This window comes from Arvicanthis niloticus, chromosome 21 (assembly GCF_011762505.2).
Source record: "Arvicanthis niloticus isolate mArvNil1 chromosome 21, mArvNil1.pat.X, whole genome shotgun sequence".
Lineage (NCBI taxonomy): Eukaryota > Metazoa > Chordata > Mammalia > Rodentia > Muridae > Arvicanthis > Arvicanthis niloticus.
Genome location: NC_047678.1, coordinates 16,355,759 through 16,378,913, shown reverse-complemented (window position 1 = coordinate 16,378,913; position 23,155 = coordinate 16,355,759). Strand labels below are relative to the sequence as shown.

General features: G+C 38.5%; 1 protein-coding gene across 1 annotated transcript in view; it reads right to left on the bottom strand.

The window, feature by feature from the left end:
- Positions 1-17,008, bottom strand: part of Atr (ATR checkpoint kinase) — an 86,116-nt gene extending 69,108 nt beyond the window's left edge. The window contains exons 1-10 of the mRNA XM_034483747.2: positions 16,871-17,008; positions 11,130-11,221; positions 9,802-9,951; positions 6,574-7,451; positions 5,602-5,780; positions 4,647-4,838; positions 2,204-2,394; positions 1,499-1,651; positions 1,074-1,266; positions 587-843 (exon numbers count right to left, since the gene is read on the bottom strand). Of these exons, the coding sequence (XP_034339638.1) occupies positions 587-843; positions 1,074-1,266; positions 1,499-1,651; positions 2,204-2,394; positions 4,647-4,838; positions 5,602-5,780; positions 6,574-7,451; positions 9,802-9,951; positions 11,130-11,221; positions 16,871-16,929 (2,344 nt within the window). The 5' untranslated portion in view covers positions 16,930-17,008. The remainder of the gene's footprint in view (positions 1-586; positions 844-1,073; positions 1,267-1,498; positions 1,652-2,203; positions 2,395-4,646; positions 4,839-5,601; positions 5,781-6,573; positions 7,452-9,801; positions 9,952-11,129; positions 11,222-16,870) is intronic.
- Between the last annotated feature and the right edge of the window lie 6,147 nt (positions 17,009-23,155).

The window sequence follows — 23,155 nt, the reverse complement described above, 5'->3', positions numbered from 1 at the left end:
ATCCACCTGCCTCTGCCTCCCAAGTGCTGGGATTAAAGGTGTGCGCCACCACCGCCCGGCTTAGAACTTATTAATTTATTTGTTTGGTTTTGTGGTTGTTTATTTTGAGACAGGCCTCACTGTAGAAACCTGGCTGGCCAGCTTGGAATTCAGTTGGCCTTAAACACAGAGATCCACCTGCCTCTGCTTCCTGAATGCTGGAATCAAAAGACATGTTCTACTACAGCTGGCAAACTAACCAATTTAAATTACTTAATACTTAATAAAAGTGATTTATATTTAAAATAAATTTTAGAATCTAAGTTATCAAAAGATCATTTTTAGGTTTTATAGATTATTACCTATTAGACTCAAAAATAAATTTTAATTCAAAAACCTCTCAACTAAGAGGGATCTTAGTCTTATTAATTTTATAGAACTTAGGGGTTCTATAGACCCACTTATCAACTATCTGAAAGCTTGTGAATAAACTGCAAGTTACTATTTAAACACACGCATCTTCCTGGTGTATGTGTAAATCTCAAATCCCCGACAAACTCATACTCCAGTATCACTAGAAAGTGTTTTTTAACTCCCAAGTACTCACCAAGTTTTACTGGACTAGGTGTATTTTTGGTCAGCAGAAAAAGGAATGGCTTGCAAATGGAAGCTTTTACTTGAGAAGATGAACATTCATGCTGAGAAGTGGCTTTCAGGTTCTTACAGAACAAGTCTACATGTTCAAAGAAAGGCTCTACTAAGCAACTTGTCAAATAAAACATGCCATGAAGAGTACAGACAAGTTGACCAAGGACAGAAGCAAATTCTTTCTTGACCACATCAGAATCATCTTTGACTCTATCTCTGAAGAGAAAAGAAAAGAAAAGAAAAAGTACTAAATCTTCCCAGTAAATATTCTGGATTAGACTTTCTTGATTTGAGACAAAGAGTAAAAATAAAATTTAGAATAGAAAAATAAAATTTCCAAGGTATAAGCTATATTTGCTGTATGTATTCTGCAATAATAACTTGGACACTCAGATTAATGATTTATACAATCAAATGTATATTTAAATCAAAGTCTTAATACATACACAAGCATCTTGGGAATTTGGTTACAAGAATTCTGCTGCTGCAATAAGATAAAAAATCCTTTAACACAACTAGCCCGGATTACTTCATGGGAGCTGTTCAGGGCCCAGTTATAGACTGCTGTTCTCCACTCAAGAAATATTCTTCTTGGAAACAGTGTCAGAAGAAACACACATTGTGACTGTGCCTGTGGAGCTAAACAGAATTAACTTTATGAAACAAGATTTCTTTAAAAATGTTTACTTATTTTTTTAAGATATAGGGCCAAGTATACAACTAATATACCAAACTCCTTTGTGTAGTACTCTTATGAGTATCTCCTTTTAATTATTGAAAACTGTGTGATAAAGTACTATAAACTCTATACAGAGATCAATTAACCACAACAAATAAGCTACATACATCAGACAATTCTGTGACTACTTACAGTAACTGTCCAAAACCCTCTGGCTTAAGGGCAGAAGGTTAGTAGCAAATGTGGTCATCTTTAAAGAGCTGTCATCAGAATAGGAATAAATCCATGGAAGTGAAAGCATTCCACATAACTCTTCCAGAACATGATCCTCAAATGAACTTTTTACTACAGAGACAAAGAACATAAATTAACCTATTCCTTCATCATATTCATCATTTTACTTTGCCAGTAAAAATGTAGACATGCAAAACATTAAGTGAAATTACAACCAACATCCAATTAACACGGATTCTTAAAACAAAGGGCAAAAAACAATCTTTTGTTTTAACCGGGAGTGGTCTGTGGCAAAGTCACATCCTGGCACAAGTTTAACATGTATTCTACCACTGGACTATACATCCAGGCCCAAGCTCAAGTCTGTAAGGCCAATGAAATCAGATGTGGCTTAAAAACATATACATCTATATACTGTCTATAAGGATCATAGTATTCTTCAGATTCTCAAATCAAAACATTTAAATGTTTCAAATGAATGTCTATTGACTAAATCAAAATATTGCACAAATAAATGTGAAACTCAGAAACTACCAGTAAGCATAATTAACAGAAAATTTGAAAATATTCTGAATATTACAAATACTTGTGCATTTAAACTTTAGGCAGAAACAGAAAGCTTCCATCTACAGTGACTAACGTCTACCACTTATTTGTACTCACCTTGCATATACATCAAAGCATCATAAATTCTCACCATGCTATTAATGACTAATTCCAGTTCAAGTTTCTGAACAGATTCTAACAAACTCCTACAGCTTTTAAGCACTTTTGTATAAAAATCCAAAGACATCCAAGTTATTACTACTGGAGGTTTCTTCTTATATTTGTGTTGACAATCCTTGACATTATGGCTGCAATGAGTACATTTTTAAAAAAGACATTAAAATTCAGAATTCTGTTATAGTCTAACATAATATTTTAATAAAGCCAAAGGAAAATTAAGTACAGAACTAACCTACAACCTTAAGCCAATTTGAAGTCAATATGCAAAACAACCTATGCTTAAGTGTATTCTCTTTATAAAGTCACTACTTTTTTCTATTGTAGTGTGTGGCATATGTGTGTATTTGGGGGCAGGAGGGGACATAGAGAGGGCAGACACACTGAATCTAATTTGTAGCCTAGGGAGCTGATCTGGAGGCAATCCTCCTGTCTCAGCCTCTTAAATCATCCTGTAATGTGGGGAATTGTTCTAGGATACTTAAATGTTTAATTACCAGGCTTAAATAATGATAGAAGACATGCCTGTGCAATTATTAACTGATGTGGCAAATACTCTTCATAAAAAAGTTCAGGCATCTAATAATTTATTCCTTGTTAATCTATTCTATTCACAAGAAAAAAGAACATCTCATTCAGTAATAGCATGTCAAGGGCATAATAATTTTCTTAGCTTAGTTTCATTTTCAGACTTTTTACTTCCAGTCCAGAAAAATATATTCATTAAGTAGTGAACTGCCTAGTGAAGTAGAAAAGATTGCTTTAAAGTAGAATTTATATGTGTTTTTCATAATATGTTTATGAAAGGGGACTGGTTATCTTAATTGCAGAAAACTCAATCATTGAGATTGTTTATCTGTGAATTTATCTCAAATTCTAAATTTAGTGGCAACTAAACTAATAAAATGTCCTAAAATCTCTTCTTTTATAACTCTGTATTGGTTAGTCAATAGGAATTGGTAAGAAGGTACAGAATCATCACAAGCTGTCCTAAATTATTGTAGTAAAAGTAAGTGTTCACTTGTTTCTTTTGATAGAATGATTATATTAAAGATAATCTACCTCTTCGGAATTCTAAATTTCTGCTCTATTTTAAGAAACATAGCCAAAAGAACATGAGTTTCTGAATTGCACATAAGTATGTTCTGCTATCTTCATATCATGTGTCCTTGGGAAAAGTTATTTAGGCTTAAGAGAAAAAAAAAGAATCTACCATTTCTGTACTTTAACATCTAATTGGTAAACAAGGTATGACAGAATTTACCTCTAGAATTGACACAGAGATTAAGGAAGACAGAAGCAACATTTAGCACAGTACCTAGCCTTTAGCAGTATACAATACAAAATGTCTTACCTACTTTTACTACAAAGTTTGTTTCCTAAAGTCACAGAAAACAAGTGAGTAATGGTAAACACAAATTCATTAGAGGAGATGGGCCAATAAGATGAATCAGTGAGTAAAATACTTGTCCTGAAGCATGATGACTTGACTTTCATCTCTGGAACCCATGTAAAAGCAGGAGAGAACTGGCTCCACAAAGCTGTCCTCTGAGCTTCACATGCATTCCATAGTATGTATGCATTAAAAGTAGCTTTTATTCTTCGGTAGTAATTGTCTCTGAGGCTGACTGCCTCCCTCTGCTAACCCAGACCTAGTCCTGGAAGCTTGTAGCCTCCATACAATCTTATCTAGGCCTGCCTGGAATGTTTTCAGCCTTGGAGACTTACTGCTGAATAAGCTCACCTTTTCTTTTTCTTTCTGAACTCTGGCAGGCTGATTCAACTGAGCTGTTCTGACTCAAACTCCTCTCCAAGCTCACAGATTCAATCTGGCTTCTCTCAGTTTCTTACTGAATTGCTCTGCTTAGCCTTATACTAACTTTGGCAATCTATTCTAATCTTCTGGCTCCTTTTCATTCACTGGCTTGTTCGGTCATCACCAGTTCTGTCTACTTTGTTTTCTCTGCAATCTGTTTCCTTGCCCCCTCTCTTTCCCACTCTCTGCACTGCTTTCTTAAGTAGCTTTCCCCTCTCTCTTCTAGTGAGAGTTGGGCTTATCTTATTCTGTCAAATCTTTCTCAGATTTGTCTCATTGCTGCCACTCAATTAGACATCACTTTCAAACATGGGTGCTTCCTTCTACAAACTAACTTTACCTTCACTGTTCGGAATTAAAGGTACGTACTAAGGGCATGACTGTATTCCAGCCAGAAGGATTAAAGGTTTGTGCTAAGGGCTGAGCCACACCACAACTAGAAACAGCATTTTCTCAGTGAATAACACAATCTTGGGTTTGCAGTGTGATCAAACATCCTGCAACATGCACCCACAAATATCATATACATATAATAAAAAAAAAATTAAATCTTTAATTTTTTTTTACCCATCCATGTCTTGATGAGAACAGTGAACAGTGCAGAGAGCGGTCAGCTGTAATACAATAGTAATTCCTTCTAATACTTCAGCAACAGAATTCTTGAGAGTACCACATTCAAGGGAAATCTGAAGGGATTCAGCTTTCTGTTTCAGAACATTCCATAATATGCTCTTTTTGTCCATATCCACATGATTAATTCTATAAATAAGTATAATCACAATAGAAGGTATTAATATATGATACAAATGTTTTTCAAACAAAATATGGAATGGGGGTACAGCTCAGTAATAGTGTTTACTTAATATACATAGGCCCCAGGCTTAAAGTCCAGCACAAAATTTATACACAAGTGCCTATATTTAAAACAAGAGTCAGCAAGACAGCTCAGCAGATAAAGGCACTTGCTGCCAAGCTTGAGAACCCAAGTTTGATCACTGGGGACTCACATGATGAAAAGAAAGAACCCATTTCCACTGATCTCTACACATTCGTTGTGATACATATATACATGTAGACGAGACAGACAGACAGACAGCCACACACACATACACCAGTAATTGTAATTTAAAATAAAAATTGTAAATGTATTATCGACTTTTTATCTACATTAGGACAGATTTAAAACAATGTTCAGTTTGGCTGAACTATACAAATCTTTGGCTACATACAAAAAATAGTATATTAACTAAGATTTGAACTTGTAATAGATAAACAGGCTGACACTTTCCAAATATTAAAAACCCAAATAAACAGGCATGCAAAAACATTCAAAGTAACTACATCTACATCTATAGTGTCATACTAGAGTACAACATAATGACTGGCAAAATATTTTAAACACTCCTATTGCTTATGTTTAGAAAGATGTTCTTTGTATTCTTAAATCAGAATAGTTGATGAAACTTTATTTTTAAGATAAAATTTTATGAACTGTTTAAAATAAAATCAGATGAGGTCATACTCTTCAGACTGTCTGGATGGCCTTTTGTAAGAGCTGAGAGAGGAGCTGAGTCTACGCCTCTTTGGCGACACCCCATCATTATTACCACGGAGATTCTCCTGTTGAGTTTGGCATTGAATTCTCTCAATAATTTCCATACTTTCCATTTTCAAGGCTGCATAAAATGGTCCCAACAAATACTGAGAAAACAAAAATAATTTCAAATACTACCTCTTAGATGTTTACATTATTTATAAACAGAAAATGCATTAGGTGTTACATGTTTTTTAGAAAGCTAAACTATTTCTGAGTCTTTTAAGAAAAACCAAATATTCACATCAATCAACATTATTTTACATTCTATATTAAGGATGGTTCTATAGCTTTAAAAAGGTTTACAACAAATACATACTATAAACCCTCCCCCCTTTCTCCAAATGCTATGCAGAAATCTTTATTAGGGAATCATTTCATACTATAAATCCAGCAAGATTTATAGACTAAAATAAGCTACAGTGCTTAATGTTTAAAATACTGAATCAAGTTACTGCACATCTGAGTATTTTATTGCCCATCTTTCCCCACAGTCCAAACAGGAAAAATGGTATAAACTAATACGACTAATTACACATTCTAAAGTGAAATTCACAAATAAAAATGATTAAGTTTTCTCCAATTAAGATAACCAGTTCCCTTTCAATCAATGCTGCTATAAACACACATAAATTTTATGCTATAAATTTTTTTTATTTTTTAAAAAATAAATTCTATTTTAAAACAATCTATTCTTCTTCACTAGGCAGGTCACCTCTTAATGAACAAATTTTTCTGGACTAGAAGTAAAAAGTCTGAAAATTAAACTAAACTATGAAAATTATCACACCCTTGACATGCCATTATTGTGTGAGATCTCTTTTCTTGCTAATACATCCTATACACATACACACAACAAATGAACAAAACACTTAATGTGTAACCTTAATAATTACTTACCCCAACATGTGTTTGAACTCCAAGAACATCTACGAGAGCTCTACAGATATTTGTCACACACACCTTCCTGACCTGTAAAGCCGATTCATACCCTGCTGGCACAAATGTAAGGAAATACTGCAGTAAATGACACAAAGCTGCTTTCAGCAAATCAGACTTGAGCCGCATAAGCACACCATCTTCAAACATGACACAGAGTTTTTCCAGCAGCACGTTTAAGTAGACAGGTTCAATATTTCTATAAGCCTCTGCTTCAAAGGGGAATAGAGTTTTTACCAGCTTTGATAATGGCTCTTCATACAATTTCAATTGGTCAGCATCCATTCCTACAAGGTGTTGTAGCAACTCCAAAAATAAGCTGAAAAAAGTGCTGGCTGGCTGTGCTGGTAATCCTCCAAGCTCGAAGAGTTCAGTTAAAAGGCTAATTGCTAAAGATCTGATTTTGGGACTACCATGCTCTAGCAGAGCACAGCCGATCTGCCACAGTAACAATTCTTGTCGTCGAAAAAACACAGTTGGAACAATACGAATAAGAACCATTAATAAAGTGACTTCAATAAATTCTACATTTTGCATGTTCATGAATTGCAAAGGAGCTGGCTGTAAACATCCCATGTGTTCATCCAATCGGCTTAAAAATCGACTTACAACCACTGGCCATTCCATAATATCACCCACTGCATTTCTTTTGTGGAGGTAAATTAAGTCTTCAAAAAGATAAAGTAATTCCCTTGTGAGTACCCCAAAAATAGCAGGATTCTTGCTTTTAAAAAGAAATAATAACGAGCAGATAACTTCACATATTTTCTTGTGTAGCGTGTGGCAGGATGGAGTTGCTGCAATCCGTAAAAGTCTTGTAACAATCCAATGACTGAATTCTTTAAAACAAACAGAAAATATATTAAGTGAATAAGTATAAGTGTGGATTTGCTAAATGTTTGGTGATTTATTTTTAAAGTACAAATTTCACTAAGAGAACAGTCTACATTTCCTATATGACAGAAAGGCTGTACTTCAGATCAATTTTAGAGTTAAAAATGGTTTTAGCTTACTATTTACTAGTTATGTCATCTTCATATCTCTGAAGCTACATAATAATATCTATATTAGTGGCTACTGTAATGCTCAAGTAATGTAACATATGTGAGACAATCAGTATAGTTCCCAAAACATAATAAATATTCAACAAACAGTAGCTACTATTACCCCTTCAACAAAAATCATATTTTCTTTTTTGAAACAGTATCTCATGTAGCCCAGGCTGGTCTTGAAATTGCTATGTGGCCAAGGATGACTTTAAACTCTCAATGATCCTTCTATTCTCATCTCTCAAGTGCTATGGATTACTAGATGTGCAAGTCACAACAGCCAGCTTTCTTCAATGAAAAGTTACTGAATGTAGAGCTGGAGGTGTGGTTTAGTGTTAAGATTATTTATCTACTACATGTAAGGTGCTAAATTCAATCCCCTATCTATATGGAATGTCATTCATTCATTCATGACAGAATCTCTCTACATATTTATTTGTTTGAGACAGAGTCTCTCTACATAGCTCTGGCTCTCCTGGAATTCATTATGTAGACTAGGCTGCCTTGAACTCAGAGATCTGCCTGCCTCTGCCTCCCAAGTGCTGGGATTAAAGATGTGTGACACCATGCCCAGCTCATTTTGTTTTAAATGTTACTAGCTTTAAAGTTATTTCATGGGCTGGTGAGATGGCTCAGCGGTTAAGAGCACTGACTGCTCTTCCAGAGGTCATGAGTTCAAATCCCAGCAACCACATGGTGGCTCACAACCATCCATAATGAGATCTGATGCCCTCATATGGGTGACTGAAGACAGCTACAGTGTACTTACATAAAATAAATAAATTAATTTAAAAAAAAAAGTTATTTCATAACCCACTGTGGATTGTAGTCCATACTTTAGAAGATATAACAAAAACTGAAAATGTGATTTAAGAACTTATGACAGAAGAAATACAGAACATCAAGAATAAGAACATATAAATCAGCAGCAAATAAGCTAGTCCTAGGTGGCTAGAAGGAGTCAGAAAATACTTTTTTAATTAAAAATATTTATTTATTTATTTATTTATTTATTTATTTTATGTATATGAGTATAGTATAGCTGTCTTCAGACACACCAAAAGAGAATATTGAATCCCATTACAGATGGTTGTGAGCCACCATGTAGTTGCTAGGAATTGAACTCAGGACCTCTGGAAGAGCAGTCAGTGCTCTTAACAGCTGAGCCTTCTCTCCAGCCCCCAGAAAACACTTTTTGAAGGCTGTATTATCAAAGCAGATATTATTAACAAATTTTAAGATATTTCATTATATAGGAAAAAGTTTGCTCTGTATCCCTCTATGAGAGATTCAGAAAGGGAGGAGGGAGCAGATTAATGGGATAGTAACAATAAAGTAAAAGCCTAGAAACAAAGCCTTAATATACAGAAAGCAAATTTTTTTTTTAAGGTTTATTTATTTTATGTATGAGCACACTGTCACTGTCTTCAGACACACCAAAAGAGAATATTGAATCCCATTATAGATGGTTGCAAGCCACCATGTGGTTGCTGGGGATTGAACTCAGGACCTTTGGAAGGGCAGTCAGTGCTCTTAACCACCGAGCCATCTCTCCAGCCCCGCAAATTTTTCTTAAAAGACAATATAATACATTTGGTTTGGTTTAGTTTTGGTTTTTAAAGAAAGTTTTTCCTCTGTGTAGCCCTGACTGACTTGGAACTTGCTCTGTAGACCAGGATGGACTCCAACTCAAAGATCCTCCTGCCTCTACCACTGAGCACTGGGATTAAATGCATGCACTACTACACCTGGTGTAAGTACTTTTGAATAGAATGTCTAAACAAACTTTGTAGTAATTAGAAACGATGTTCCAGTAAAACTGTTAAAAAAAAAAAAAAAAAAAAAAGTAACTAAAGCTGGGCATGCTGGCACACAGCTTTAATGCCAGCACTCGGGAGGCAGGCAGAGCTCTGAATCCCAGGCCAGCTGGTCTAGAAATGCATTCTAGGCCAGCCAGAGGTACATAAGAGACCCTGACTCAGAAAACAAAACAAAAAAATGTATATTAAAGCTACCACCTTTCCCCAAAAGCAAATATGACTTCTGGGAGTACGTAATTATGTAAGTGTGATATTCAGAAAAACAGCAAAGGGGATCTAATAAAACTAGTTAAGCATTAACATAAAATAACAGCACTTACCAATACAACTGTCTTTGGCCTCATTTTGGCCCTGGCTTCCATTCACATTTACAAACATAAGTGGAGAAGACTTCATGATGTGCTGGATAAAATCAAGTAACATCACAGAGGTTGGCTGAGCGTCAGTTTTCTTTACAAGTTCTAGAGCAACTAAGAGATAAAAAAATTCTTTTTAAAAAGTCATGACAAACTATAGAACTTTTGTTAAGAAACTAGGTTTTGGTAATCAAAACTTTGTCCAGCAGAGTACTCATGCTAAACTGCCATATGGAGAAGTCCTATGATCTTATCTAGTATTATTTTTGTACGTGTCTGATATATGTCTATATATATGTTCATGTGTGTGTGGGAGGGGGGCATGGATTTGGAAATCAGAAGTCAATGTTGGGTGTCTGCTTCAATCATTTTTTACCTTAATTTTTTGAGACAAGGTATCTCACTGAACCTAGACTTCACCAATTTAGCTAGACTGGCTGGACCAGAAAGCTCCACAGATCTGCTGTGAGACTGCAGCAATCACAGGTATGCATTGCTGGAGCTGCTTTTTAAGACGGTGCTGGGAATTTAAAGGCAGCAAGTTTAATGTCTGAGTCATCTTTCCAACCTACCACCTAATTTTCAATGTCTAATAACCATATACATTTATCTATAATACGGCCCATTCTGCAAACATTTGTACTATAGGCCTGTAAGATGCTAAGCACCATGCTAAAATCTTAAGATAAAACAAAACCAATAATCTGGTGAAGGAGTCAAAAAATTAAAAACAGTAGTGCAACTTGGTAATTCAGGATAAAAGGAAACAATTCTGGAAAGATACTATGAAGGAATCCCTAGATAAGGAATTGGCTTAGGGAAAAGGCAAGTAGTCAAAACAGAGGAAGCCATGTCTTACAAGTGTTCATAGTCCTTTGCTATCTTTTTAGCAACCTCTGACTGAAAAGAACAAAGTTTAAATGGTTATAATAAATCACAAAATGTGTTAGCACCAAATTTTACTCTTTTTTGCATTTGCTGTATGTTTTTACCACTGGTACAAGTTGTTAGTAAAGTCCAAATGATTGGACTCAGTCAAATGTTTTATAGCTAACCCATTAAAGAATTCTAGGAAGCCAGTAGAAAATCATAGTTATTAATAGAAACACACACTTGATTTTAAGGTCTAAGTAACATTATGTTTTAAGTGATAAGCAATACTGAGTAATAACTTGCTTGAAATTAGTATTTATAACAAAAACTAACTCTGACTACAACTGCCTAGAGGAAAAAAGGTAGTACAATGGTACATGGAAAACCATAGAAGTTCATGGAAGAAACAATTCACTTACCAACATTTACATCTGTAAGTATTCGGTCAATGAACTGGCAGAGAATTTGTCTTGGTTTCTGTACAACAGTATTATATTCTTCTGGAGTAGCACTGAAATACAAAGTAAAGCTTGTTAAAAGAGGCACAATGGTAGCTAGCAAGATGCCTTAGCAGGCAAAGGCACATGCTGCCAAACGTGACCTTAGTTCCATTCCCAGGATTGATATAGTAGAAGGAGAGAACCAACTCCCATTAGTTATCCTCTGGCCTCCACATGAACCGTGATGTGTGCGACCCTCCCTCCCAATAAATAAATTAATGTAAAAAAATGTTTTATTAGAGGCATGGTGGTACATACCTACTATAATTGGAAGCTAAGGCAGGGGCTAGCCATTCTAGGCCAGCATAAGCTATTTAGAGAGATTCTGTCTCTACAAACTAAACCAGCAAAAAGCGTTTAATCTTTAAAAGGACATACCTTTCAATCTGTAAGAAAACTCTCTAAAGTTGAACCTACCAAATATGATTGGTTTAAGTGTTACCATAGACAGTATTATACTTGTCAAAAGTGAAAATCTAAAGACATTACTAATTTTGGGGTGGGGGTTATTAAATGCCAGCACAGATATCTAACCTGCAGATTTTAGAAATGTACAGCTCAAAATGGTAGCCATTAGCCACATGTGACTATTTAATATTTGAAAAGAGGTTACTCCAAATTAAGGTGTATAAGATACATACTGGATTACTTTTTTTAAAAAAAGATTTGTTTATTTATTTTATGTATATGAGTACACTGTAGCTGTCTTCAGACACACCAGAAGAGGGCATCAGATTCTGTTACAGATGGTTGTGAGCCACCATGTGGTTGCTGGGAATTGAACTCAGGACCTCAGGAAGAGCAGTCGGTGCTCTTAACCACTGAGCCATCTCTCCAGCCCACATACTGGATTACTTATACTTGGACAAAAGAATTTATGTCACATTAATCATCTTATACCAGTTACATATGAACGTGATAATATTTGGATATGAGTTAACACATAGCCTATAAAACATATTACTAACTTAGTTTTACTTCCTTCCTACTTTTAAAAATGTGGTTACTAGAAATTTTTAAATAATTGCATATGTAGCTTCTACTATAGTTCCATTAAATACTACTGATCTAGCCCTTGATAAGATATGTAGCACACAGTTCTGGAGTTGGGTACTATGTCTTTAATCCCAGCACTTGGGAGGGAGAGAAAGTGGATCTGAGTTTGAAGCCAGCCTGGTCTACAGAGTGAGTTCCAAGACAGCGACACAGGAAAAACCCTGTCCTGAAAACCAAAAAAAAGAAAAATGAAGAAAAGAGAAAGAAAAAGAAAGTAAAAGGAAGGAAGAAAGGAAAGGAGGGAGGGAGGGAAGGAGAAAGAAAGGGCATAATGGCACACACCTTTAATCCCAGCACTCAAGAAGCACAGGCAGATAGGTCTCTGTGAGTCCCAGGACACCCAGAGCTTCTGTCACAACAGAGACCCCATCACAAAAAAACAAACCAACGAAACAAACAAAACCCCACAAATCCTAAGAGTAGAAAAGAAAGTAAAATCTATAGTTAAAACCTAAAAGCCACATCAAATAATTACAATTTGTGATCCTAATCTGGACCACCCCAAATGATATTAATGTTCTTAAATTGATAATGGTACCATAGTTATTTTTAAAAGTCTCAAACATATTCCTATAATGTAGCAATTATCATATCTACATTATGTGTATAAAGTCCTGGGTTCAATCATCAATGAAACTATGAGCCATCTTACTCAGGGTACTGGGCAAACAGACAGCTCAGTATTAAGAGCATTTGCTAGTCTTGCAGAGGATACTGGTTTGGCTTCTCCCTGGCTCCCACCACCCCCCCACCCCCAGTTACAACCATCCTTAAATCCAGTTCTAGGGTATCCAATACCCTCTTCTGACCTCTGACATGTATGGCACCAGACATACATATGATATACATACATATGCAACCAAAATACTAACACATAAAAAATAAAATAAACAAATCTAAACTAGAAGTCTCTGTCCTTTACTGGTAATTACTGATACGGATGCAATGTCTGGGACTTACTGCACAATAATATGTGCTGAGGAAATCAATATTTTTTTCTTCTTTTGTTATATTTGAAAATTACCATTATAAAGAGACAACATAAATGCTAAGAAAGAAGCATATATATTTATTCTTAGGGCTAATCTAGAAAAAGCATTAAGAGAAATACAAAGAGGCAGAGCATTTGTCTACCACCTTAGAGGCCCTGAATTCAATCAGCATTGGAAGAAAAAAAAGGAAAAATACAATTCCCTAAAATCCTGAATGAATTCAGCTTGAGCTCTATGGCTTTATATAAAATCACCACAAAACAGAAAATAAAAATTTAATAGCATCTGTATTACAACATATATGATAACCATGCAGTTATTCTCAAAGTCAACATAAATCTATTCTATTCCCCTAATGCATCAGGCAATGCACAAAAAGCTAATGTTGAGAAAGCAAAAGAAGCAGTTCAGTGGAGACTTGATAATTCAGGGGAGACTGTGAGGTCACTTACCACACAGTCAACAGAAGAAACACAGATGTGGAAGAAAAGTAAAACTAGCAGAAATACTGTTTGAGGTTTCAAGGTAATAACTAAGTGGGTTATCTACAACACACATGGATCCTTTTAGATCTTAAGTTACATGGAGATGTAGTCATAAAATATCTACTATATAAGACTAAACATTACTGTCAATGCTATTTCAACTCATAAGCAATAAGATAGGATACTAAGTCTAATTTGGATCTGAGGATGCTCTAGAAATTAAATCACCTAAGATCACACAGCTCAGATGAGAGGAAACCTGGAGTATAAGTGCAATTGTGATTGGTAAGACCAGAGAGACACCTAAGCTAGCTAGAAGAGCCATAAGAAGATGCAAAAAGGCCAAAGAGAAAAGCTGAGGTTGATTCCAAATGCCAAGAAGGTAGGAATTTCACAAAAGGAGCAGTGAACAGGATCAGATCAATTTTAGAAAACATCTTTTGGTTTTATTTTGATAAAGTATAAGTTATATAAAGTTTACCATTTTATGGTTTTAACGTGTACATAGCATTTCAGCACAACATTACTACCACTCATGTACAGAACTTTTTAAGCTTCCCAAACAGCAACTCTACACCCATTTAGCAGTAACTTACCATTTCCCCTCTTTTATTCCCTGGCAATATTCATTCCACTAATTTATCTCCATGAACTTGACTACTCTAAGGTTTCTTATATTTGTGGAATATCATATTTACCCCTTTGTGACTTACTTCTTAATGCAGAGGTTCTCAACCTTCCTAATACTGTGACCTTTAATGCAGTTCCTCAATTCTTGGTGACTCCCCAACTATAAAATTATTCTCATTACTACCTCATAATAATAATTTTGCTACTGCTATTAATCATAATGTATATATTTTTGGAGATAGGGATTTGCCAAAGGGATCTTAACCTGCAGGTTGAAAACCACTGGTTTAGTTGTAGCATGTTAGAATTTATTCCCTAGCCGGGCAGTGGTGGCACACGCCTTTAGTCCCAGCGCTTGGGAGGCAGAGGGAGGCAGATTTCTGAGTTCGAGGCCAGCCTGGTCTATAGAGTGAGTTCCAGGACAGCCAGAGCTACACAGAGAAACCCTGTCTCAAAAAACAAACAACAACAACAACAACAAAAATTTCTTTCCTTAGCACACTGAATAATGCTATGTTTATGGCACATTTGGGAGGGTTATGTCTAGTCGTCTGTTGGTAAATATTTGCCTCCACCATTGAGCTACTGTGAATAACAATGCTATGTTGAGCAAAAGTGTAAAAATATATGTTCAAATCTCTGTTTTACATTCTTTTGGGTATATATTATAAAGAATTGTCAGGTTATGGGTAACATTATCCCATCCTCCTTTTGTAGAACCTGCACTTCACAATGGTGTAGAAAATGTAGAAAATGCACTTCTACACTAACAATATACCACAAGTTCCGATTCCCCATGTCCTTACCATTTCCTTTACATATACAATAGTTACTGTAGTGGTCTGAAGCGGAATCTCCTTGTTTTGCTTTTGCAGAGGGTTAAGATCTCACTAGCCCTTTTTAACGCCTTGGTAACCCAAGCTGTCCGCAAACTCAAGTGAGCCTCTTGCCTCCCAAGTCATCACACCAACTTCCTTGTGGTTTGGATTTGTGTCTCCCTTATTATTAATCATATCAAACATCTATCTTTTTCCTTGCTTATTAGCCATTTTATATTCTCTCTAGAGAAAAAAAATCTCAAATTCCTTATTCATTTTTTTATCAAACCATTTTTTAGTTGAGTTATATAAATTTTTAATATATTAATAGCTGTTAAACTTAAAATTTTAATTATTTTTAAAAAGTCTGTACGTGCCTGTGAGGTATATATGTATGTACGTACATGTTCATATAAATAAAGGTACTTGTGCCATGGTGCATGAGTTAAGGTCAGAAAACAACCTCTGGTGTTGGTCCCTGCCTTCCAGAATTTTAGTGATGACAAAATTTGTATTATCAGTTTCCCAAAATCACCACTTTTAACTCATATACTTTTAGAAAGACAGAAATTACTAAACTCAATATTTCTCAATATTTTAATGATTTTTGCCCCCACAAAATCTATTTGCCACATTCATGCAAAGTAAAAAAAAAAAAAAAATCAGACAGTCCAAAAGTGGTGTCATCATTTATCCTCTAATTGATGTTGTTGTTGTTGGGTTTTTTTTTTTTTTTTTTTGGTATGGCCAGCAGGAGGAAATGAACACCAATGCGGCGCAAAAATAAACAAATAAATAAATAAATAAATAAATAAAAATAAAAGGAAGCAGCTCACAGACTTAAGGTCAGCACTGACTGTACGTGCAAAGCTTTCAGCTTATGACAGAACCGATTTTGAGAACTCAACTGCGGCGGTCTCCAGACCGCGGAGAGTTCTTCGCCTACTAGCGAAGAAGGGGCGTGGCGAGCACGAACTTTTCTGATTGGAACCCGGTTCACATTAGACTCTTGAGGTTGACGAAAACAAGGGGTTTGCTTCCCCCCAACCCCCGCCTTTTCTCTTTGTTTTTCCGGAGGCAAGGTCTCACTATTTAGTCCTGGCTGGCCTAGGGTAGGGGTTCCCCTGCCTCTGCCACCCAAATTCTGGGGTTAAAGGCGGCGTGCGACGCTACGTAAAGCCCAAAAGAGGCATTTACAGATGGATACCAACGCCAAGTTTTAGTTCGGGGAACGCCGTGCACGTTAGACTCTGCGGACCTGTGGCCAGTCCCTGGGATTTCCGACTAAAGTAACGGGCTGGCGGAAGCACGGCCTCTCTTCGAGAAGAAGCAACCGCGCTTTCAGCCATTGATGTTTTTCTCTCAGAAGCAGGGCCGTGATTTTGAAACAAAACCTAAGCCAATTAATTCTGCCGACAACGATCAGGAACCCAGGGAAGGCTTTCGAGAAGCTAACGAGTGTGGTAAAATAACCAGAAGAGACCCTTTGGGAGGCCAAACAGAAAGAAGCACGCGTGGGCAAGCCCCCGCGAGCGGAGCAGCCGCTGCCCCGGCACCCCGGCACGTGGGTCGCGACCGCGCTCCCGCCAACTGCCACTGTGAGGGAGCAGCGCCCACAGGCCGCGGCGCGGGCTGAGGAGACACGGCGTCTCGAGGCTAGCGACGACGCGCGGCCCTACCTGCCCAACTCCCGCAGGGCGGGGATCATGGACGCCAGCTCCAGCCCGTGGTCGCCCATGGTGACACCGAGCGGCTCTCAAAACAGCCGCCACCGGTGCCGGGCTTCTCCACAGCCGCCTCTCGGAGGAGAGGGCGGAGCGTCGACGGGGACCCGCGAGGTCCAAAACTCCTACCGGAAGCCGCTGTTGGTTGCTGTTGGGACCCGGGGAAAATCCCGGAGGCGACAGGGGCGGGGCCGATAGCGGACGTACCCGCCCACTTTTTTTCCAACGCGAATGCAGGTGTTTTTGCTCAAACCTGGATGGTCAGCTAAGCAGAACAACAGGATCCGGGTTGGAGAGGGACCAGACGACCCAACAAAGTTAGATAATTCCCTATGTCAGAATGACATTTAACTACCAGGCCATACAGTAATGCTTACATTTGCTACAGCGGCAAAAAGAAAATTAAAAAGTGGTGGAATGGCAGCCGGATGCGCTCCTGACTGCAGGATTGGAACCTGCTGTACTTTGAACACCCATCCCTTTGCCCCTTTTCCTTCGGGTATGCGTGTAGAAATGACACTGGTCTTATACAGCAACATAAACTCACTCTTTTCCCCTTCTTCATTTTTTATTTTTATTTTTCTTTATAGCATGTAGAACCTAATGATATTAAGTGTGTGTTTTTGAGAGCAAGGACTTGTTTATTTTACCCGTTGCTGGCAACCCAAGAACTAAAACGGTTCCTGGCCCATAGTTTATGTTTTATTTATTTTTATTTTATTGAATAAAGGTTATAAGGAGCTAGAGTCAGACAAGAGAATGCCATTTATTTCTCTTGCTCTGTTCCCACCTCTCTCCCTCTCTTTTTCTCTTTTTCCTCCCTTTGTTTTTAAGCCAGAATCTCCCTATGGATCCCTGGCTGGTCCTGATGCAGGCTCCCATTCCTTAGCCTCTGAAATGCTGGAATTACAGTTATGTGCTCCTATTGAATGACATATGTGTGTCTTCTAAAGTTTAATTATAAGTTATTGTGCTGACTAGTTTTTTATGTCAACATGACACAAGCTGGAGTTTGTTGAGAAGAAGGAACCTCAATAGGGAAAATGCCGCAACCAGACTGGCTTGAGGGTCAGCCTGTGGTACCTTTTCATGCTTCGGTGATTGATGTGGGAGGCGCTAGCTCACTGTGGGTGATACTGCCCTGTGCCTGGTGGCTCTGAAACCTCTTTTTTAAAAGCGATGAAAAGCGAACTAGTAAGTAGTACTCTTCCATGGCCTCTGTGTCTGCCTGTAGGTTCCTGCCTTGGCTTCCTTCAGGGATGCAGTGTGATGAGGAACTGTAAGGTGAGATGAACCGTTTTCTCCCCAAGTCACTTTCCATCATGGTGTTCCATCACAGCAATAGAAACCTAACATAGGACAGGCAACTATGAAAAATAATGTATCGGGTAAAAAGTAAGAAAAGCTAGCTAGTTGGTTTTTTGTTTGTTTGTTTGTTTGTTTTGGGTTTTTTTTTGTTTGTTTGTTTGTTTTTTGAGACAGGGTTTCTCTGTGTAGTCCTGGCTGTCCTGGAACTCACTCTGTAGACCAGGCTGGCCTCGAACTCAGAAATCCACCTGCCTCTGCCTCCCAAGTGCTGGGATTAAAGGCGTGTGTCACCAGTGCCTAGCAAACTAGCTAGTTTTAAATCATATCGAAAAAGATTACAATAATGTCAGAGCGGAGGGTGCATCCCAATGGAAGAGCACTAACCTAGCACCTGAGGCTCCAGGCACAGAGGACCTATAATACTGTGCAAGCTACATAAAAAAGATAAAGCCAGGCATAGTTGCACGTGCCTACAATCCCCTTACTTTGGGTGTAGAGGCAGAAGGATCAAGAGCTCTAGGCCATCCTTAGCTCCATAATGAGCTTGAGGGCAGCCTGGGATACAGGGGAACTCTGTCTCAAACAAACAAACAAAAAACTAAAACAACAACAAAACCCAGTGTGTAATTTATCAATGAATAGTGCTGCAGTTCTGAAGTACAAGACCCCAAACAGCAGAGCTCTGGCAATCTAATCCAAAAAGTAATTTTTAAATAATTTTTTTCTAACATCAGCCCCCTCTCCTCCCAGTGCCACCTCGAACGGTCCACATATGTCCTAGGATATCTGTGAATGACAACATCATGACCCAGTGTCACAAGGATATGCTTGAGTAAGATGTACTGACAGTTCTCCATAGAGTGACAGTAAAGCTGGCCACGGTGCCACCTGACTATAATTCAGTGATTTAGAGGAGGAGGCGGCAGGATAACCAGTTTGAGCTGTCTTGGGCTACATGGTAAGGCCGTCTGAAACAGTAGCAAAAGCTAGTCAAAGCTACCCTTGAATGTGGAGAGAGATGCAAATCAGAATGAAAGGAAGCTGGCAGCCATTGTATCGACAGCTTTAGCGATAAATCAATAAGTGAGCAGCAGATGTCCAGGCCAGTGTTAATCCTCCCTCCAAGGACTCCTGTCTTTCTCTGCCAAGCTCTGCGGAAGAATTTTCCATAAGGCTGATTCTATTTTTCATCTCCCATTCAGTCCTAACCCAGTACTTGTTATATCCTGTCCCTCTGTTCCTCCCCTCCCTGCCTTCACTCTCCTCAGAATCATCAATAGTTTCTCTTTTTCTGCTGTTGCAGTTGTTATTGTTGCTTTATTGACATTGGGTCCCCATAGCCCAGGCTGGCTCACTGTGTAGCTGAGGATGACCTTAAACTGCTGATCCTCTTTCTACTTTCTGGCTGATGGGATTACAGACACGTGCCTCTATATTTAGTTTATGTACTATGGGAGCTCAGACTCATGGTGTGGTGGTTCGAATAAGAATGACCTCCAGAAGCTCATATATTTGAATGCTTGGCGCCCCCAGTTGGTGGAACTGTTTGGGAAGGATTGTTGGAGGAGTGTTGTGGGGGTGGGTGGACTTTTAGGTTTCAAAGGCCCATGTCATTCCCAACTAGTTCTCTCTCTGTGTCTTCCTTTCCTGTTCCACCCCCCCCCCCTTCTCTCTCACCTCTGTTCTGTGCTTGTAGTTCAAGATGTAAATATTCAGCTACTGCTCGGTGCTTGCCTGCCTATTGCCATGGTCTCTGTCATAAAGGTCATGGATGCTAACCCTCTGAAACTGTAAGCAAGCCCCCAATAAAGTGTTCATCTCTAAGTTGCCTTGGTCATTGTGTCTCTTTTCTGAAGTAGAACAGCAACTCATGCTTTTGTTTATGATACACAGACACCTGGACAGACCTTCCACGGACTGGGCCACACCCCTGTAATCTTTCTCTCCTTTCAAAGCAGCTGTAAGGAGCTGACAGGCATACTTAGCTGTGGTCAGGAGTCTCACAAGCTCGCATGTTTCTCTCCTCACAGCATTCATAAAAATCTGTGTCCTCATCTCACCACACCACTGCTGCCCCAGGGGTCAGGACAGCTTGACTAATGTCACACAGTAACCAGCCCATCGCCCTATCCAGTGTCTCCTTGACTCCTGTCATCCCACAGCACAGGTCATCTATTAACTAAGCCTGCTTCTTCAGTATGCAAGGATCACACCCTCCCTGAGAAACCTTTAAGAATGGACACTGGCTTGGCTTTTGCAAGGTGGGGACTGAAGCCTCTTCCCTCAGGCCCCAGCTGTACTGCCCGTGAAGTTAATAACTGTCTCACTAAAGCTCCCACCTAAAGATGCTCACCTGTGTGCTTTCTCCAGGGCCCACCTCCCTCTTCTTATGGCTTTCAGATGGCTAAATCCAAAGGAGACCGGTCACCCCGTTTCTTCCTTAAACGATTTGCTAGTCTAGATCACTGCCTCCCTGGAGTGCGTTCTTTGGCTCAGTAGCCTGTGTTTTAGCCATAGTCCTTCCTTTTCCGTCTTCCTCCTTCACTCTTCTTTAGGGTCCTCCTTGGGTTCCTCCTTCTCTTTTCTTTCTCCCCCTCCCTAACCCCAAGGCACCAGGGATCATCATTGCTCCTTTATTCTCAGGTAATCTTACTCCTTCTGAAGACCTTAAGTAACTCCCATCAGTGGAGCACTCCGGAACTCACTACCCTTTCTCTGCAAGCCCTCCAGGCTGTATTTCATCAGTCTATCTTCTCACTGGATTTTTCTACCTTGAATGTTCTCAGGTACTTTGTTTTTGCTTTTTTTTTTTTTTTTAAAACAAGAAAACAAAACAAGCCTATAGGGAAGACAAGCTAGATGGGGGGGGGGTGTCTTGTCATATGCTTACACTAGCCTTGAGCGCCTGCTCCCCCTCCCTCCACCTCCCAAATTTTGGGTTTACAGACCTGCACCAACACAAATATAACAAAGGTAGGTAAAAAGCCAGAATCATCTTATGTCTACCACCCACCCAGTGGTTCTTTCATTTGGTCAAGTCTGCTCCCACTGTTCCCAGCTGGGCATCTGACCAGGGACCTTGTGCGCGTATTCTACTGAACTATGCACCCCAGCCTTCACCAGTCTTAAATTTATGACCACCCTCCCCATGCCCCCTTCCCCCAGTTGGATAATTTAAAATGGAATCCCAGATGTAATATCAATTTATCTGTGATTGCTTTGGTTTGTATTTCTAGAATTCCATTTCCTAAATATCAAACCCACGGACTTCCTGTCAGATCTCCTCACCACATTCAGCTCTCAGTTGATCGTCGTGCCTTGACTAAATTTACTTCACAAACATTCTAGGGTGTGTTAGTCTGTAATCCCAGTCTTTGGGAGGTGGAGGCTGGAGGGGCGGGGCTCAAGGCTAGTCTGTGTACGTGGGACCCTGTCCTGCTTGGTTTCCTATAGGCTTGCTTTTTCTTTAAACCATCCTCTATACTGGGGACTCCATACCCCCTCCTTTTTTTTTTTTTAGGTTAGTAGCATTGCTGAAAAAAATTTAAATATATGTCTTAATTTTTGCTTCTTTTGTTTGTACCATTGGCTAATCTGCAGCTCAATCCAGGCTGGCCTTGAACTTGCAATGACTCTACTACCCCTGTCTCCTGAATGCAGGGATTACAGTTGTGTGCCACTATGTCTTGGAAGTATATGTCTTTATGTACAGTTTTTATTAATCATATACATTCAGTATGACATTCTACTATATATAATATAAACTGTAACATATAAAGCTTAAGTGAGGTAAACAGTGTAAACCATTTTAGAAATTACTTTCTGTACTGAAATGTCTACTTCCTTAGTATACAAACTCATTTAGTAATTGTTGTCTTCTTGTGGTGCTGAGGACAGAACCTAGGGCCTCACTCATGCTTGTCTCATCATTTGGGGAGATGAAGTTTGAAGAGGCAGGTGAAACTTTAAAGCAGAAAGTTTGGTCTGGGTACATCCAGTGTCCCTGCTATTTGCGAAGCTTTTTGTCCTAGGGGAGTGAAAAGGGGATACTAACCAACCTGAAATTTTTCATTAGTCAGTCCTGTATATAGAATTGTCCATATTAGTGATAAAGTACTCTCAAAATGACCACTAGGTGCCACTACAATCCCATTGAGACTTTTGTGACTTGCTGTCCAGAGGCTGCAGAAACTGTCTGCCAGCTCAAGCCGGGTCATAACACATTGTTAACATGACTGTTTTTCTTCCTTTGCTGTATTGTCAGGATTTCATTGTATGATGCCCAGTATAAAGTATACATTTTACACAGTATACATTTTAGTAAATCCTAAATGAGACAAGAGTGTAAACAGTTTCAAAAGTTTTGGTATTTGGTATATGAGTTAATTCTGCTATTGGTGTATTTTCACTTTGTGGTGCTGGCTGTAGAATATGAGGCCTCATGCACTCAACAAGCTCTCTGATACCAAGCTATCGCCAGTCCTCTATAGCTGATGCTTTAAATTAGTGATGATGTAAGGTTGGCATTATTTGGAGCTGTTCTCCATAGAATGCAGCCTTTGCAAAAGTCAAACCTGATTAATTCATTCCCTTCTTCAGTAGGGTGGTTATGTATTGAATATTGTCATACATGGGTTAGAGTTACAAGGGAGAATATGTCTGTTGTTATCTGCTGGGTAGAGTCTCAAATAATGAACACTCTAACTATAAACCATCATTCTGAAACCTTATGAAGGAAAACAAAGGATTCCCTAGAGCCAGACTGCATGAGTATACCTGTCTTATTTAGTAGAGACATTGAAAACACCCATTACAACCCAGACCAAATCTACTCAGTAAAGCCATTTGTCTTTCCATTTCTACAACAGTTGCATGTATATACACACCTATATGTATATATATACACATGTGTATACATACACATATACATGT